The following is a 17,809-nucleotide window of genomic DNA, read 5'->3' as shown; positions in this document are numbered from 1 at the left end:
TGGGCACAGTGCCAGCCCAGGCATTAATTTCATAAAAGTAGTGCAAGTGAACCTAGCAGAAGAGTATAGCAGCAGAAACCTAAATCATTTTTAAATGTAATTTCATTTCATTAACATTTAATTAACTATTCTTATTTATAGCCAAAAAGAAATAGTAATTGAAGAGAATTTTATCCTATTATAATTTGTATTCCTTGTCATTTCTCTAATAAGAAATGTTTAAATTATAGTTGAGAGTTAAAATAGCAGGGGCTAGAATGTTGGTATAACAGGCTAATCCTCCACCTGCCAGTGTGCCAGCACCCCATATGGGTGCCAGTTCGTATGCTGGCTGCCATGCATCTCTCTCCAGCTCCCTGCTTGTGGCCTGGGAAAGCAGCGGAGGATGGCCCAGGCCCTTGGAACCCTACACCCATGTGAGAGACCCGGAAGAAGCTTCCGACTCTAGGCTTTGAATCATCTCAGATGTGGCTTTTGGGGAGTAAACCAGCAAGTGGAATATCTCTCTGTCTCTATGTAACTCTGACTTTCCTAGTAAAATAAATAAATCTTTTTTTCTTTTTAAAGATCAAGTCACAATGATATTCAAAGGTTAAGTAATATTGATGTTTAAAGAGTTAGAGGCGGGTCATAGAGCAATGTCTAGAAATACTTGTCATATGCTAGGCTGACTACATGGAAAGCTCACTGATGCCCCATTCCCTGACTTCTAGCCTAGAAAGATAATATGTGAGCAGTGAAGACCACCTTCACAAATAAAATGTAGCATTCATTTGAGAAGTTTTTAATTCTTTAAGAACTGAATTAAAAAAAATTTATTTATATAAGAAACAAGGTGACAGAGGAGACACGGGTGGGAAAGAAGAGAGAAAGATCCTGTATCTTCTGATTTACTGCTCAAGTAATTACAAGAATCAGGTCTCCTACATGGGTGGCAGGACCAAAGCACTTGGGCCATCTTTCGTTGACTTCCCAGACAAATTATCAGGAAACTAGATTGGAGGGGGAGTAGCTGGGACACAAACCTGTCCTCTGATATCGGGTACCAGCGTGGCAAGCAGTGGCCTAACGTGCTGTGCCATAATGAGGACCCTAGGACCAAATGTTTTTAGGGACTGCAATGTACTCAGTTCATGATTTACATAACCTTTTATTTCATGCTCTTTTACAGACTTTATCTTTTGCTTTGGCTGAGAAAACCAAGGCTAAAATCGTTTTAGCAAATGACCCAGATGCTGATAGACTTGCTGTGGCGGAAAAACAAGACAGGTAAAATGACTTTTGATGGTCCTAAACAATGGAGAACATCAAGGGTGGCATCTTGAGCTGTAAACCTCTCCTGGGAGACAGCACCTATGCGAAAACAGCTCCCATTTGTCTTGCAAATGATTGTCCCGCACAACCCCCTGTGGAGTGTTATAAAGTGTAGCAAGATGCGAAATATTGAGTGTCACATTGTTGGCAAACTTAATGCACAGTAAATCCACAGAGTATGCTTTTAGAATTGAAATTACTGTATGTGACCATTCCTTTTCCTAATCAAATTTATTACAAAGTAATGTCTCAATGTCTGATAAGAGCTAAGTGCTTGGCATGGTGCTGGCTTTGCAATTCAGTGTTGGCTGATGGGCTTGATAAGCTGGAATTGAACTTAGGTAAAACTAACCAAAAGGAGTAACTTTGGGTGTTTAAGACAAGTTTGACCATAGAGCAGTAAGAAAGTGGGGAAGAAAGTTGAAAACAGGGTAGAGCCTAAGCCATTTGAGGGAAAAATACCTGTGATATTTCAGAAACAGTGGGGTTCTGCTGAAAGGTTAGGGTTTTAGAGTATGATAAAACACTCTGGCTTCTATGTCAGATTTTACAAAGTTAACATGATCAACACTAGATGCATAAATCACACAGCTGTCTTCTGTTGTCCTGACCGTTTGAGGGTTAAGCTTAATCTCAAGGAGTGCTAAGCTCTCACTGTCTCAGAGTTAGCGTGCCCAGACCCAAAACCAAGGGACCTAGGTGGGACTGATTCTGCTGATGTTTAAAACGAAAGAATAGAATAAAAGCATCCCCGTCACTGGCATACATGATTTATATGATCTTCTGAAACAGATGTTTGTCTTGACGTGATGGCTGACACGCAGTAGTTGTCTGAATGTTCAGAGCTACAGTCACATGCTGACCAGTTATTTCAGGATGGTGCACAACAAGCATGTTCTTGCAGAAGGTGCCTCGAGCCCTGTTCATGTCATTGTCCTCTCCCAGGGCTTCTGAAAACACTGAAATGGATATGTGGGTTGTTTTTTTCTTCCAGTGGTGAATGGAGAGTGTTTTCAGGCAATGAGCTGGGAGCCCTCCTGGGCTGGTGGCTGTTTACTTGTTGGAAGGAGAAGAAGCAAGATCAAGGCTCCCTCAAAGATGTATACATGCTGTCCAGCACCGTGTCCTCCAAAATCCTGAGGGCCATTGCGTTGAAGGAAGGCTTTCATTTTGAAGTAAGGAATCAGAGATTTCTCACTTGTTTTCTTTCCTTTTATGTGGTGGAAAATCTAAGGCCTTTGTTTTTCTTTTGCATGATCGCCATAGGAAACATTAACTGGCTTTAAGTGGATGGGAAACAGAGCCAAGCAGCTAGCAGACCAGGGGAAAACTGTATTGTTTGCATTTGAGGAAGCTATCGGTAAGAAGTGATAATGGTGCTTGTAGACTCAATTAATATAAAAGAGACAATAAACAGACTTGGAAAAGGCTTGGATTTGAGCATAAACCAATAGGAGTCAATCAGAAGAATGTGGGTTATTTTGGTTCTCCGGTGGTTGAGTGCCGTATCTCCCCTCTCCAAAATGGGTGTCTTGAAATTTTTCCAGCAAGAAGGAATATGTTACAAATGATGGAGCCATCCACGAATGACTAAAAAAAAAAGTGACATTCTACACATGGCTACTGGTGGCTTGAGAATGCCCGTATTTCAGGAGCTGTGATGTTTCTTCAACTGTGGTGTTTAATATTCAGATCTAATTTAGTCTGTCCCCTTCCGGTAGTGCCAATGAGGATCCAGGCTGAGGTTTGTCCAGGGGAAAGCAGAAGACAAGGTTGTGGTGCTCTCATCGAGTCACGGTCACTCAGGAAGGTGACCCAGGTCTAGCCGCAATGGTGCTTATCCTAAGCTGTTTGTCACAAAGAGCAGAAGAAAACTAACTGTAGAAATTCGAAAATCACATATTTGAACCTGGAAATGTTTAGTTTTTAATGTTGCAAAATAAGCTATTTATATACATTGTTAATGTTTCCTGAATTAAGTAAATGTCATGATTAGTTTGTTTTAGAAATAAAACTTGCAAATGAATTCTTAATTGGAGGTCATCCACTACAAAATATGGAACAACTTAGGTTAAAATAAATCAGTGCAAGATATTTTAACAAATCTTTCTGTGGTGTAGTCATTAAGTTACACACATATCTCAAAGAGATTTACAAATTGCACATGTAACTGATAAATGTCTATATAGCATAATTCTATATTTTTTGTGAAAAATAGGTTTTTAGGAGAGGACAAATCCATGCATATCAATCTTTTAAACTGATTAGGTGAGGTGAAATAGCTTGGTTTTTATCCTCTTTTACTATTTGTTTTATCAAATTTTATTCATTTTAATATTTGTTTATCAGATATTAACTATAAATCTATTACTCAGTAACAAGAAATTGATGATCCTGACTTTAGCTTGCAGAAGTTTACATAGGTTCAGTTAAGCAACTGCACAGATGTGTCGAGACCAGATGTTAAGATGGGTCATGTATCTTATCTTCTACTTAACAGTAGAAGGCACTGTTTATTAACTAAAAAATGAGGAACAGTTTCTTAACTGCAGAAGCTAGCAATCAGGAGGGGGGAAAAATCTCACAGCTGACTCAACAAATACTTCTGAAAGACCTACTTAGTGTAAGGCACTGTGTTAGATCTTGAAACATATGAAACTAAACAGAAAACATGCCAGGTTCAAAACTGTACAGGCTGTGCTGTGACAAGGCTAGGATGCGCGCGCGCGCGCACACACACACACACACACACAGAGGTGTGGCTTGGCAGTGTAGCAAAGGAACCCTAAGCATGTGTGTCTCTACAGGGTACATGTGCTGCCCATTTGTTCTGGACAAAGATGGAGTCAGTGCCGCCGTCATCAGCGCAGAGCTGGCCAGCTTTCTGGCAACCAAGAATTTGTCTTTGTCTCAGCAGCTGAAAGCCATCTATGTGGAGTAAGTTTGTATTGAATCTAATTGAATTCAGGGTTTTAAATGTTGTCTGTATGGCTTATTTTAAAGATTTATTTATTTTTCTTGGATAGTCAGATTTACAGAGAGAAGGAGATACAGAGAGCAAGATCTTCCATCTGCTGGTTCACTCCTCAAGTGGCCGCGATGGCTGTAGCTGAGCTGATCTGAAGCCAGGAGTTTCTTCCAGGTCTCCCATGTGGGTGCAGAGTCCTAAGGCTTTGAGTCATGCTCGACTGCTTTTCCAGGCCATATGAGGGAGCTGGAAGGGAAGTGGAGCAGTCAGGACACAAACCCACGTGCTTATGGGATTCAGGCATGTGCAAGGCAAGGGGTCCAGCCGCTAGGCTACCACACTGAGCCCCGAAGTCAGGGTTTTAAATGTTGTCTCATGTTCCTGTGCATGGGACACTAGTCTTTCTAATGCTTTTACTTTGGTAGTGAATTCTATTTCTAGTTAAAATGAGGGGACCATCTTTTCCTTTTGATGCTTAACCACTTACTAATAGTTACCACTGCCATTCACCTTAATTCTTAACAATTGAGAACCTTAGTTGCAGAAATGGCTGGTTGAAGAATGCGATTTTAAGTGGGCCATGTCACAAGAGTAATTGTGTTGGTAACATGTCTATTCAGCATCTGTATCAAGCACTCCGCTTTGCCCGAGTTGTCCTAAAGTATACAGCACACACACAGCATTCAAAGGTGTTGGTCTGACGAGGCTGTATGTTAACAGAACGGGACGGGACAAGTGTTTGACAACCATCTTTCAGTCCCTGTTGGATTTCTTTTTTAATACTCAGTTATTCCTTTGAAACCAGAAATGGTTATTTGTTTCATTGATTTTTATTTTTATTACAGTGGTTGATATATGTCCTGTATACATGCTATAGAATTATTTGCTCTTCATTTTACATAATTTTGTATTTTTTTCATAGGTATGGCTATCACATTACAAAAGCTTCGTATTTTATTTGCCATGATCCAGAAACCATTAAAAAATTGTTTGAAAACCTGAGAAACTATGATGGGAAGAACAATTATCCAAAAGCTTGTGGCAAGTTTGAGATTTCTGCCATTAGAGACCTCACGACTGGCTATGATGATAGTCAACCTGATAAAAAAGCTGTAAGTCATGTTTACCCTTTTCGCCTAAAATGCTCAGTTTGCCTTTGTCAGTAATTTGAATTAGTTCACTCTATCTTATAATTACTTGACACTGCTTTTAGGCATCATTCTAAGGGAGATAGAAAATATATGAAAAATTTTTTAAAAATTGGCTTATCACTGGAAAGAATCTTCATTCTCTGAGCTGGTGCTGTCACTTGGCACCCTTGGGAGGGTGGAACCTGTCTGGTCCCGCAGGTGACTGGTCCTGGGAGAACCTAGCTCTTCTGGCTGCGGGCCCAGGTGTTCCTGCCTGTCAGCAGATGTGAACAGCATCAGAGTCATACGGAGGGCTGGTAGAAATGCACACTGCCTGATCCACCTGGAGTGTCCGATGGAGTGGGTCTGTGTCGGAGGGAGGGCGAGTTTGTGCATCTAACACATTTCCTGGTGATGCTGGTGCCGAGGTGACGGTTCACCATTTGAGAACCACTCTTTGCTTTCTAACTGGTTTAATCCAGCTCTCTGAACATCACGGAGCTGTTAGCTGCTCAAACCACTTGGATCCCCCAGCCCAGCAGTCAAAGACAGCCTTGGGGATTATCCTTCAATATAGCCATTAAGCCATTGGTGGGAAGGGCTGCATCCCATGTTGAGTCCCTGGCTTTGAGTCCCAGATGTGCTCCTGGCTTCCGCTTCCTGCTGATATGTATCCTGGGTGGCAACAGGTGAGGGCTCAAGTCATGAAGTCCCCGACACCCTGGTGGGAGACCCTCTTTGAGTTCTTTATTCCTGGCTCTCTCCTGGCCTCTTGTGGACATTCGAGGTTTTGAGAAGATTCTCCCTCTCCTCTGTCTCTCTTCCTCCCTCCCTATCTTCTCCCCACCCTTCAAATATATTCAAGCATTTAAAAAAAAATTTCTTAAAGAAGGCCCAAAAGTGGCCGAGCGTTGCTGACCAGAGCAGTGACTAGAGAAAGATTAAGAACATCCGCTGAGAGGTTACACCTGTCCATGTTGTTCATCACTTTCAGTTTGTTTTCATCTGCACATGGCATGTTTCTACAGAGAGTGTTACAAGGGTTAGGGTAGAACAGGTAAGCCCGCCCACTGTAGCTGGTTGCCATGCAGAGCTGGCCACAGCTGTTTGTCAGATGGCATTTATGTACCAGCTAGTGTCTAAAGAATGTGCCCATATGGCAGGTTTCAGTTTCACCTGGGTCAGACTGACCTTTGTCATCCCCTGCCCTCCATACCTCCTTTCTGTCCTCACGGTCATACCACAGCTTAAAGTTCAATCAGATTCCAAGCTTTTATTGTTGTGACAGTAACTGTTGTGGCCTGCTTAACTAAGTGGTCTTATTTTGATTAGGTTTTCCTAATTTGTATAATTATATTTATTGTAATTGATGGTTGCTTTGTTCTTTTGTCAGTTTTTTTTTAGAAGATTGTTTTCTTTATTCACAAGGCAGAGAAAGAGTGGACACAGAGTAACTCCATCTACTCGGTCACCCCCAAAATGATCTCAACAGCCAGAGCTAGGCCAAGTCAGGACTTCTATGTACCAGTTACCAGTTCTCAGATCTTTAAAATACATCTCAAGACAGTTCTTCTTGTGGTGCAAGGATTCAGCTATTCTGTCAGCTCCTTTTTGCTCCCAGCAGCCCCTTTCCTGGTGCTCCTCCCAGGCCACAGCAGCTGCCCTCTGGGTTGGGTGCCCCTGCTGGGCCGCAGCGACCACCCCCTGGGTTGGGTGCCCCTCCTGGGATGCAGCGGCCACCCCCTGGGTTGGGTGCCCCTCCTGGGCCACAGCAGCCACCCCCTGGGATGGGTGCCCCTCCCAAGCCACAGCAACCTTTGTGTTGGGTGCACAGTCATTGCCCTAGGAATGCCGTTCACAGGGTTGAAGCCCTTCGTTTTGACCTCATGGGTTCCTCTTTCTGTACGTTCCTAGGTCACATCCTCTGGTCAGTTCCTGGAAAGGTGAATGGGGGGGCTGGTAAACTTTGGAGGCAAAGTTGTTGGGATCTGCTCTTTGCTGAGTGCACTATTGAGCTGTGGTTTTGGAAGCCCTGCCCTGCAATTGTTTCACTTCGACATGTTGCGCTGAGCATCCAGACGCTCATTCAGCTGGTGACCAAGGCCTACTGTGTGTCACATACAGGGATTCTGTGGCCATGCTTCACCTCTTCCATGTAAATCAGTTGTTTTTCTTTTCACTTTGACGTTTTAGGCAATTGTGATACTTTAGTGTCATGCATTCATACTAGCCTATTCCTGTTCACTTTTCTGGGTCTGTTGTGCCGTGTGGAGGCACTCTTTGTGAGGTTCTCAGAGTGTTCTGGAGTGTACAGTGAGGATGCGGGCTGGCCAGTTGGTTTTTAAATACCTATGTTTTCTACTCTTCATTCCTGAAGAGCTCTTAGAGGTGGCTTTGCACAGCCTGAGGCTCAGTCTTTCAGGCTCCTTTCTTTCCTTTCTGTCCTTTCTTTCCTTTCAGGCTCCTTTCTGTCTCTGTCTTGGGGAGATTTCCTCAATGTTAGCCTCCAGTGCTTCGATTAAGTGCGTATTAGCTCGCTCTTAAAAATGGCATTCTCTTCTTGTCTCTTCTTGTTTCCAGTGTAGCACAGCTTATCTCCAAGGATAGTAGTGATAGCTTTAAAAAAAATGTAGACTTTTCCTCCTGTATTTATTTCCTCAAGTTCCTTTCTTTTTTTTTTTCCTATTTACTTTTGATTTTTTTCTTCTTTTAAGTCTTTCACAGTAGTCTGGTTATCCTTTCCTGTCCTTTGGGTACTTGAAAGTTGACTGCGTGGTTAAGCTTTTAGCCTAACAGGTAAGTTAAAACACCAGGGTCTCATCCTGGAGTAGCTGATTTGATACCTAGCTCCAGCTCCTACTGCCAGCTTTTCAGACCTAGGAGGCAGCAGAAAAAACTACTGTTCCTGCTACCCACATGCAAAAGCTAGACGAGGTCCCAACTCCTAGCTTTGGCATGAGAAGTGAATTAGTGAATAAAATCTATCTGTCGTGTGTGTGTGTGTGTGTGTGTGTGTGTGTGTGTGTGTGTGTAGGAGGTATGTGTAAACACACCCTAAATAAATTAACTGACTTTAAAAGGGATTGTTTTTAAAAAGCTGACTGGACTCTGGGGATTCTGGGTCATGTGATGATCAGTTCTGCCTTAGTGTAGTGAACTACCCGAGGCCGGCACTTTACAAGGGAAAGCGTCAGTTCCAGAGGAGGAACGTATGAACAGTATGACACAGACCCTGGTGCTGGCTGCCTGGATGCAGCCCCTCCTGGCAGGTGGCATTGAGAGGGAGGAGCTATGAAAGATCCCATGAGGAGCAGGAAGCCCGAGAGCAGGTCAGCGGGGGACTCTTTTTTTTTTTTTCTAAGAACTCTTTTACAGGAACTTACTTGGGTCCTCAGATCAGTCCCTGGCTAAGGCAGCTCCCTCTGTGACCTAATAACCTCCCACTAAGACCCACCTCTTTAAGGCTCTGCCATCTTTTGACACCACAATGCAGAGGATCCGGCTTCACATGCGTGATGCATACCACACCCAAGTCACAGTGGTCTCAGGCTCTTTGGTTTCTTACTTTTTTATTACTGTAAAGAGAACAGATATGCTTTTCATATCTGTTCAAGAAGACAAGCCCACGTCCCTTGTTCCTCTGCTCCCCCCACACCCCTCTCTTCAATAATATTTGTAGTCGGAATTTTAATCCACTCTATATGCATAGGCTTAACTTGCACCTAATTGTAATATTCAACATGTAATAAGACTGCAGGATCACATTTCCGCTGGAGTAGAAACAGACTAAAAATGATAGTCTGATCCCAAAGTGACTTTTGGTTTCTAAGCATTTTTGTGTGTCCTCTCTTTAACTGCCACATGTCAGAGGGAACACGGTATCTGTCTTTTGGAGATGCTTATTCTGCTAAGCGTCATGGTTTCCTAGTGGTGAAGCCTGCTCTGGGGATTATAAGCTGGAACACTCTGGCCCTGGAACCTGGCTGGAGCAGAGCTCCCAGCCTGGGTGCCAACATTTGTTCCACCTGCTATTCTCTCCTCCATGGAGCCAGGTGCTCCCAGCCCTTGAACCTGTCTGATTCCCTCTTCTGAGGATTAGCGTGTCTCCTGTGGGGATAGAGAAGAGGTGGTTCCCTGAAGACAAGGACCGAGGCAGGAGTCTGGAGGGTCTAGTAGCTACTTTCACACATTGCCCAGTGTCTGTCCTTGCCTCATGCCTGCCCTTTGCTTGCCTGGTTCCTCCTGATCTGGCTCTTGGCCAGGATTCTGCAGGGCACGTTAGCTCTGTTCCTGTGCACACGTACCTCTGCAGGGTCTCATGTCACATCAGACAGGTCCTACTCCTGTCTCTTTCCTGATTTCCAAGGTCGGTTAGCAACCTCTCAACTGCCGTTTCCTCCTTTCCTCTTTGTCCTTGCATTTATGTTTCTTAAAATTCTCCTCCTATAATTTTCGTGGGGTTTGGGGAGCTGCCAACTGCAAATACATCTGCCAGAAGCTTTATGTGAGAAAAAATATCAACTCCGTAAGTCACTTTTGGGGAACAGTTTCACTTGGGAATAATAACATGTGATCTGGTTTGTTATAGTGTGTTATTAATGCATTTAAATCCATTTCTTGTGAATAAAACTTTTGGTAGCTAACAAAAGTAGGGAGGTAAAAAGCTAGTATATAAAATTATGTCTAAATCTTTTTTTTAAGGATGTATTTGAAAGGTAGAGTAACAGATAGGAGAGACAGCTGCCATGGGTGGGTGATGGAAGGGAAGCATATTGCATTCATTGGTTCACTCTCCAGGTGGCCACAGCAGCCAGATCTGGGCCAGGCCAAAGCCATGAGCCAAGAACTCCATCCTGATCTCCCACATACACCTGGGCCTCTTCACCTTTTCAGGCACATTAGCAGAAAACTATATTGAAGCAAAGCAACCAGGACTCAAATACGTATAGGATGCCAGTATTGCAAGCAGCAGCTTATCTCACAGCACCACAGCTCTAGCCTGAACATACTATCAACCTGAATATACTTTCTCATTTGCCACAATGGCCAGGACTGGGTCAGTCCAAAGCCAGGAACCCTGAGTTTCTTCAGAGTTTCCTATGTGCAAGGACCCCAGGCTCTTGGGCCAATTTCCATTGCTTTCCCAGGCATATTAGCAGAGAGCTGGATTAGAAATGGAGCTGGAACTTGAACCAGCACCCATAATGGGATGCCAGCAACATGGATGGCAGCTTTATGCACCATGCCACAGTGCTGGTTTCCTTAGGCCCTTTTTAAAACTATTTTTGGCACCAATTTTTCTTATCAGGGAAAAATGCTAATTATGCCCAAACATTATATATTACAACTTAATATCAAAGTATATTGGATGGGGTCTGGCATAGTGGTTAAGACATGAGTAGGACTCCTCATGTCCAGTATCATAATGCTTGGATCTGCTATGGAGGCTTGTGGGAGACAGCAGCTGATGGCTCAGGTAATGAGATCCCTGGTACCCAATGGGAGGCCTGGATTGAGTTCCTGGCTTCCTAGCCTTAACCTGGTTCAGTCCTAGCTATTGGAAACTTTGGGAAAGTGAACCAGTAGATGGGAGCTCTCTATTTTTGGAATAGCAATTGTTAATAGTAATGTTACATTTCTTCATACAATCCTAGGTTCTTCCTACCAGTAAAAGCAGCCAAATGATCACCTTCACCTTTGCTAATGGAGGTGTGGCCACCATGCGGACCAGTGGGACAGAGCCCAAAATCAAGTACTATGCAGAGCTGTGCGCTCCTCCTGGCAACAGGTATGGATGGGTAGCAGCTACTGTCCCGTTTATTCCCTTGGCTTTCCAGCTGATTGTGCTGAAGGGTTCAACAGAACCTTCCAGCTTTCTAATATGTGATTTAGTTGGAAATGCTGTCCCAGAGTCTGAGGGAATATGTGATGCTAATAGCTGCCTGAGGGGCTGGAGTGAGAATAAGGTACTTCTTACTTCCCCTTAAAGTTCTTTGTATGGGAAAATTTTCTTCCTAATTTCAGAAACACTGAAGACAATTCCATTTTCTAGGTGTGTTTTGTTGGTGTTCAGCATCATTGAATTTTCTCTGTTTCCCTTGCATGACGGAACAGGCATTTAACCTATCACATAAGACACTAGTTAAGGCACCTACCTCCTGTTTCAGGGTGCCCAGGCACAATGCCTGGCTATGGCTCCTGGTTCCACCTGCCTGATAATATGCATCCTAGGAGGCAGCAGGTCAAGTACTTGGGTCTCTGCTGTCCATGTGGACAGCCTACATTGAGGGAACTCGCAGGTGGGAAGTGTGTCTGTGCGTGTGTCTATGTAGACTTAGATTTAGATCTTTCCCTGTTTCCAAAATTAATAAAATTTATTTTAAAAAGAAAATATATTCTATAAAACTTGAGCAGATGTCTTTGAACACCAGTGGAGCTCTGAGCTGCATCTCAAGGCAGGGAAGAGTCACGTCTGAAATGGTCCTCACCGCCAGGAGCTGGCGGGGAGCTGGTGGGCGGCTGGCTGCAGGGCCATGTTTTCTGCGGCCTCGACCAAGAGTCTGAGCCAGTCAGCCTCCAAGAGCCACAGCCTTTAGAACTCTAGCAGCCTCAGTGCATGTTCTCAGCACGTGTACATGTAGTATCACAAACCTGTCATGTGGACAGCCAGCTCTTCCCTGTTCAGAATACAGTGGAGGACCAGGAAAAAAAAAATTCCTTAAGGGAAATTAAGTTCACGACTCTCCATTAGAAACAAAGTGCAAGGGCCCGGCGGCATGGCCTAGCGGCTAAAGTCCTCGCCTTGAAAGCCCCGGGATCCCATATGGGCGCCGGTTCTAATCCCGGCAGCTCCACTTCCATCCAGCTCCCTGCTTCTGGCCTGGGAAAGCAGTCGAGGACGGCCCAAGGCATTGGGACACTGCACCCACATGGGAGACCCGGAAGAGGTTCCAGGTTCCCAGCTTCGGATCGGCACGCACCGGCCCGTTGTGGCTCACTTGGGGAGTGAATCATCGGACGGAAGATCTTCCTCTCTGTCTCTCCTGCTCTGTGTATATCTGGCTGTAATAAAAGGAATAAATCTTAAAAAAAAAAAAAAAAGAAACAAAGTGCAAGCCATATAAACAATTAAGATTTTTCTGCTAGCCATACTTTAAGGGAAGATATAGGTAAAACAAATTTTACCTATGAAATTTATTTTAAAAATAAATTTTATTTATGTACTAAGATTTTATTTAACTTAGTACATGCACAATGTTACTACAACTTGTAATGAATGTGAAGATTCTTGAGATATTTTCTATTCTTTTGTTTCCAAAGAAAATGTCTTTAATATCTGCTTAGAATATACAATTAAAATCTGTCTCAATTTGAATGCTTCATTCATTTGGTTTTTTTTGTTTGTTTGTTTGTTTTGCTTCATTCATTTGTATTGGGTATATCTGATCTGTATTTAGGTTTCATAAAATTTAGAGGAAAAAATAGATTTTTTTTTATATTCATATTGTTCCAAACATACTGTAGTTTAACCATAAACGAGGTAAGTGTTTCCTGAATTTGAATGTCAGTTAACTTTAATGAAATTAAATTGACCTCCTTAGTCAAGCATAGTTCAGGTCCTCAGTGGCCACGTGTAACTGGTGGCCACTGTAGTGCCAGCACTGGTCTCAGGCAATTGCCCCAACATATCCAGACTAAAGGCTTGCTCATGGAAGGGCTGTTCCTCACTTTATGAGTTCAATTTACATTATGAATACATGGAATTGAAAGCAGAGGGAAACTTGTGAGCTTTGTATCATGGATTTCATGTGTTCATAGAAGTCTACAGTCATCTAAAATGGAAGAGCCTTCAAATGTTAACCTGCACCTTAGAAATATTTCCATTGGGACAGATATCTTTAGTTTTGTCCAACTCTAAATTTGAAAAAAGCACAGACCTACAGAAATCCCGAAATATTAATGCAGGGAATATCTACATCCCCTTCAGCTACAACAGGCACCAGAAACAGGCATTTCTGTAAAGAGCCAGCTATAGGTATCTTCTCAACTGTGGCGGGCCACATACTTTCTGTCTGTAGTGTAAAAGTAACCGTATACATAAGGAAGTGAATATATAACCATGTTCTGATAAAACTTTATTTACAAAAATAGACCCTGAGCTAGAGTTTCCTGACCCTAACCTTGACTCAGTAAATGCAACATTTTCATAATTTTCCCTATGTCTCAAGGTTACTAGATAATGATTGTATCAACACAGGTTTCCACAGAAAAACAAAACCAGTAGAGTGTGATTGGTAAAAGATTGGTTGCAAGGAACTGACCCACTTGAAGGTGGCATGCTGGGAGGAGCTGGGTGAGCATCTTAATTTCTCAGGCCAGGATGACAGCTGTCTCTACCAATGGGAATTCTTCAGAAAAGCATCAGTTCTGCTTATAATGCCTTTCAAATGCAGTATGACCACACTAGATGGCCTAGGATCCTCACCTGGACTTAAAGGATACAGAGCATTGGCATCTACAGATGGCTTCCTAGCAGCACTAGGATCAGCCTTTGAGTACCTGAGGACCCTGACTTGGCCAGATAGACACTCCCTCAGGCTTGCCAGCTCTCCTAAATAGCATGCTTTGTCCCGATCCAGGGTCAGATTAAGATCTCTGTATTATCTTTAGTTGTTGCTTAGCGTAAGTGGTTTTTCCTGATGATTGGAGAAAAATAATCACCTAATTAGGTATGCACTTGCTCTACATTTCTTTAAAGAGATCTGCCTGGTTCAGACTTTTCAGAAACAAGAATTCCCAAACCTGGTTTGTGGGATCAGTTTTTTAAAACTGAAAACAAAAAAACAAAACTGAAAACAAGCCTTTAGAACTAGGATGGGGAAAAGTTAAAACTGTAGTTTAAGGAGTTCTTGCACAGTGAATGTATACAGTGGTGCTGATTTTGTTCTGCACATAAAAGACTCAGTGCCGAAAACATTAACCAACATGTAAATGAATCAATGTGCTATAGTTAAAAACAAGACTCGATCAATAGGTTAGTAATTAGTGTATTTACTGAGTTTTATTTTATGTGTATTCTCCTTTGAAATATTTGCTTTTATGAGAATTATTATTTTTTCTTCAAGGCATATTTATGGAGAAAGGACAAAAATAGTATAATTGCTATGTCTTCATGAAGCATGATTATTTCACATGTCCCCAATAAGAATAAAAATAATTATGATAGCTACAGTTATTGAGGTCTTTGGGTCTGATTCTGGCCTAATTACATATAAAGTATCTCAATCTGTATAGTCGCTCTCTTGAGAAGGCCATCTTTCTCTCAAGGTCAAAGTAAGAAACTTGGCCTTAGAGAAGAGAAGCTTTGATGTTTACACCAGGGCTCATGCTATTAAGTACATAAGTACAGTACACAAGGCAGAATAAAATGGATTGCTTTCTTTATACTATTTTTTTTAAGATTTATTCATTTTATTACAGCCAGATATACGCAGAGCAGGAGAGACAGAGAGGAAGATCTTCATCCGATGATTCACTCCCCAAGTGAGCCGCAACGGGGCCGATGCACGCCGATCCAAAGCCGGGAACCAGGAACCTCTTCCGGGTCTCCCACGTGGGTGCAGGGTCCCAAAGCCTTGGGCCGTCCTCAACTGCTTTCCCAGGCCACAAGCAGGGAGCTGGATGGGAAGTGGAGCTGCCGGGATTAGAACCGGCGCCCATATGGGATCCCGGGGCTTTCAAGGCGAGGACTTTAGCCGCTAGGCCACGCCGCCGGGCCCTCTTTATACTATTTTTAAAAAATGTACTTATAAAAATGATCTTAACTACTGACACGGACTGCCATTTCCATAAAAATAAGCTTGGCATATTAACAATGATGCACTATGAAGAAATAAATGGTATGAAAGGTCTGTTTTAAATACAGATTTTCAAGTTTAAAGTAACACACAAGGCTGCATATGTGCTGGAAATTCAGTTTTATCATTTAGCTTCTAGTTATTTGCATACAGTGGATCACTCTTGAAAACTTAATCTTAGAGGACTCCATCTCCCTAGATTCGTCTTTGTTTTTTAAAGAAGTTTTTTGGCTGATAGATAAATGTACACTTCTGTGGAGTGAATATTGTGCAGTGATCTACCCAGGCCACGTAGGTTATCCATTATCTCAAACACTTGTTATTTCTTTGTGATGAGATCATTGCCACACCTTTCATCTAGCCACTTTTAATTATAGTGTAATTCTGCTGACTTATACTCCTTCATGTGATGACACATCACCGTATTTCTCCCATCAGCTATGTCTTTGTATATTAGGTTCTTGTTTGTGTTTCTCCTATCAGCTATGCCTTTGGTTTTGGTTTTTTTTTTTCAGCTACTATGTCTTTGTATATTAGGTTCTTGTTTATGCTTTAGTAATGAGAGGCATTTAGTAAAGAAGGAAGCCCCAGGGACTGATGGCCTGGAATTTCAGCCTACCTCTGTCCATGCTCAGTGGGCCTTGTCCCCGGGCTGTGGCTTAGCCTGAGGCAGTCTGAGGGCAAGCACCATCAGGAACCAAGTCCTTGGAGATGGAGGACTTAACAGGAGACCTTCCTGGAATAAATTCAACAGAACTTTACGGAATCGTAACAGTTTTCTCTGCACTATTATATATCGCTCAAAAATGCTAGGCCAAAAACTTGTGTTCTATTCTCATGACTAGAACAAGAGATGATTTTGTTTATAGTTAAGACCTTTGGAAGTCATCTGGGGAAAAGAATGCTCATTATTTCATGGGGTTTTTTTTGATCTGTTAACAAATATGTTCCCAAGCTTAAATCACTAGTTCTCTGTTTTTGTTGTTGTTGTTTGTTTGTTTGTTTTTCTCATTTGATCATTCTCTTAAGGTTAAATTTCAGTATCACCTGGTCACCGGGTGAGCATTGAAACTGTGCTTTGCAGTAATTCACTGATCTGGATTTTTTCATTTCTCTTGCTTTCTAGTGACCCAGAGCAGTTGAAGAGGCAACTGAATGAACTAGTCAACGCCATTGAAGAACATTTTTTCCAGCCACAAAAGTATAATTTGCAGCCAAAGGCAGAATAAAACATTCCAAAATTTATCTCCACTTAAGCTTAACCTAATAAGCAGTAATACTGAGGGCTGAATGTATTGAGGCAGTAATATTAAGGACCTTCAAGATAGATCTTCGTTTCTTGTTTTCTTATGCTTGATCTTTAAGGTAAATAAAGAAAAAAGAGCCAAACGTAACAAACCAACATTCTTTTAAAGATGTTGAGCCTGGGTATTATCTGAAATCCAAAACTAGCTAACTCAAAAACGTCAGAATGAATAATGCCTTAACTTTTGTGAATGTATATCTTCTCTGCAATTCTTTTTATGTGTATTTGAAATAATGTGGAAATCTGTGTGATGACTAATCTCCAAGATGATAATCTATAGGATTGCCACTTAGTTATATTTACATTGATGTGTGTATCAATTCTTTGGAAACTAAAAGAAACAGATCAGCTATTGTGCTTATGTTGTGCAGTTCCTGGGAACCTGGGAAGTGGACCAGGGATACTTTCAAACAGTAATTTCCTTAAACCCCAAACTTTTTTTGTTGTAATCAAATGCCCTTGTGCATCATACAAATGCTGGGAGAAGCAGCTTAAACATCTGATTTATTGATAGTCATTTTATATCTTTTTAAATCTTAAGAACCAAGCAGTTAATGATTTGTAATTTGTAAAATCCTGTGTTGTTCAGTTTTGGCTTAAGCACAGGCTAGTGTAATTCCTGGTCCTGAAATAGCACAGACTATGAGCAGTAACTATTGACTTCACTTTGGTTTTGTTGCATGATTTTTCTGTAATCAGAAATTGGCATAGTCTTTTTTCTATACCTGTTTTTAAATCTGTGCCTTTATTTCCTCATGAGTTGTGAATATACAACCTTTCAGGGGACTTTAGTTGAGTAGCCATGGGCTAGGAGCAAGCTATTCTTTGTAGATTTATGATTTTCCATCCATTTCTACCTGTTAAAGGAAGTAATGGCCATTTTGTTATTTAGAGTCAAACTGAATGTTTATTAAGTTTCAGGACAATGAAAAATTACAGTGCTGTTGACAATCATTTTTTCTAAATGGTAGGTAAACATGTTTTTCTGACTTAATAATATATAGTTTGTGTCCCACTGGAATTATCAAGTCTAGAATAGCCAGTATTTTCTGTCAACTGTCTCGTTGTACAAGCTGTATTTATTCTTTGATTAAAATGCTTTCTAGCCTTAAACTACTCTGGCAAAAAGAAATGCTACACCTGTGTTTTCTACAGATAATTCTTGAGCACATACCCTGGATCCTATCCTGGAGTTCATTCCTAGAATTACGAACAGACCCATCCTACCATGATG

The 17,809-nt window shown here is 41.9% G+C and overlaps 1 protein-coding gene across 3 annotated transcripts in view; it reads left to right on the top strand.

The window, feature by feature from the left end:
* PGM2 (phosphoglucomutase 2) overlaps positions 1-17,535 on the top strand; it is a 147,809-nt gene extending 130,274 nt beyond the window's left edge. For all 3 annotated transcript variants that reach the window (XM_058670221.1, XM_058670220.1, XM_004579327.4), the window contains 7 exons: positions 1,172-1,269; positions 2,309-2,489; positions 2,581-2,674; positions 4,122-4,251; positions 5,205-5,394; positions 11,067-11,200; positions 16,396-17,535. In XM_058670221.1, coding sequence (XP_058526204.1) covers positions 1,172-1,269; positions 2,309-2,489; positions 2,581-2,674; positions 4,122-4,251; positions 5,205-5,394; positions 11,067-11,200; positions 16,396-16,498 — 930 coding nt within the window. In that variant the 3' untranslated portion in view covers positions 16,499-17,535. The remainder of the gene's footprint in view (positions 1-1,171; positions 1,270-2,308; positions 2,490-2,580; positions 2,675-4,121; positions 4,252-5,204; positions 5,395-11,066; positions 11,201-16,395) is intronic.
* The last annotated feature ends 274 nt before the right edge of the window (positions 17,536-17,809 follow it).

This window comes from Ochotona princeps, chromosome 11 (genome assembly GCF_030435755.1).
Source record: "Ochotona princeps isolate mOchPri1 chromosome 11, mOchPri1.hap1, whole genome shotgun sequence".
Classification (NCBI taxonomy): Eukaryota; Metazoa; Chordata; class Mammalia; order Lagomorpha; family Ochotonidae; genus Ochotona; species Ochotona princeps.
This window is presented reverse-complemented; position numbering and strand designations above follow the sequence as displayed.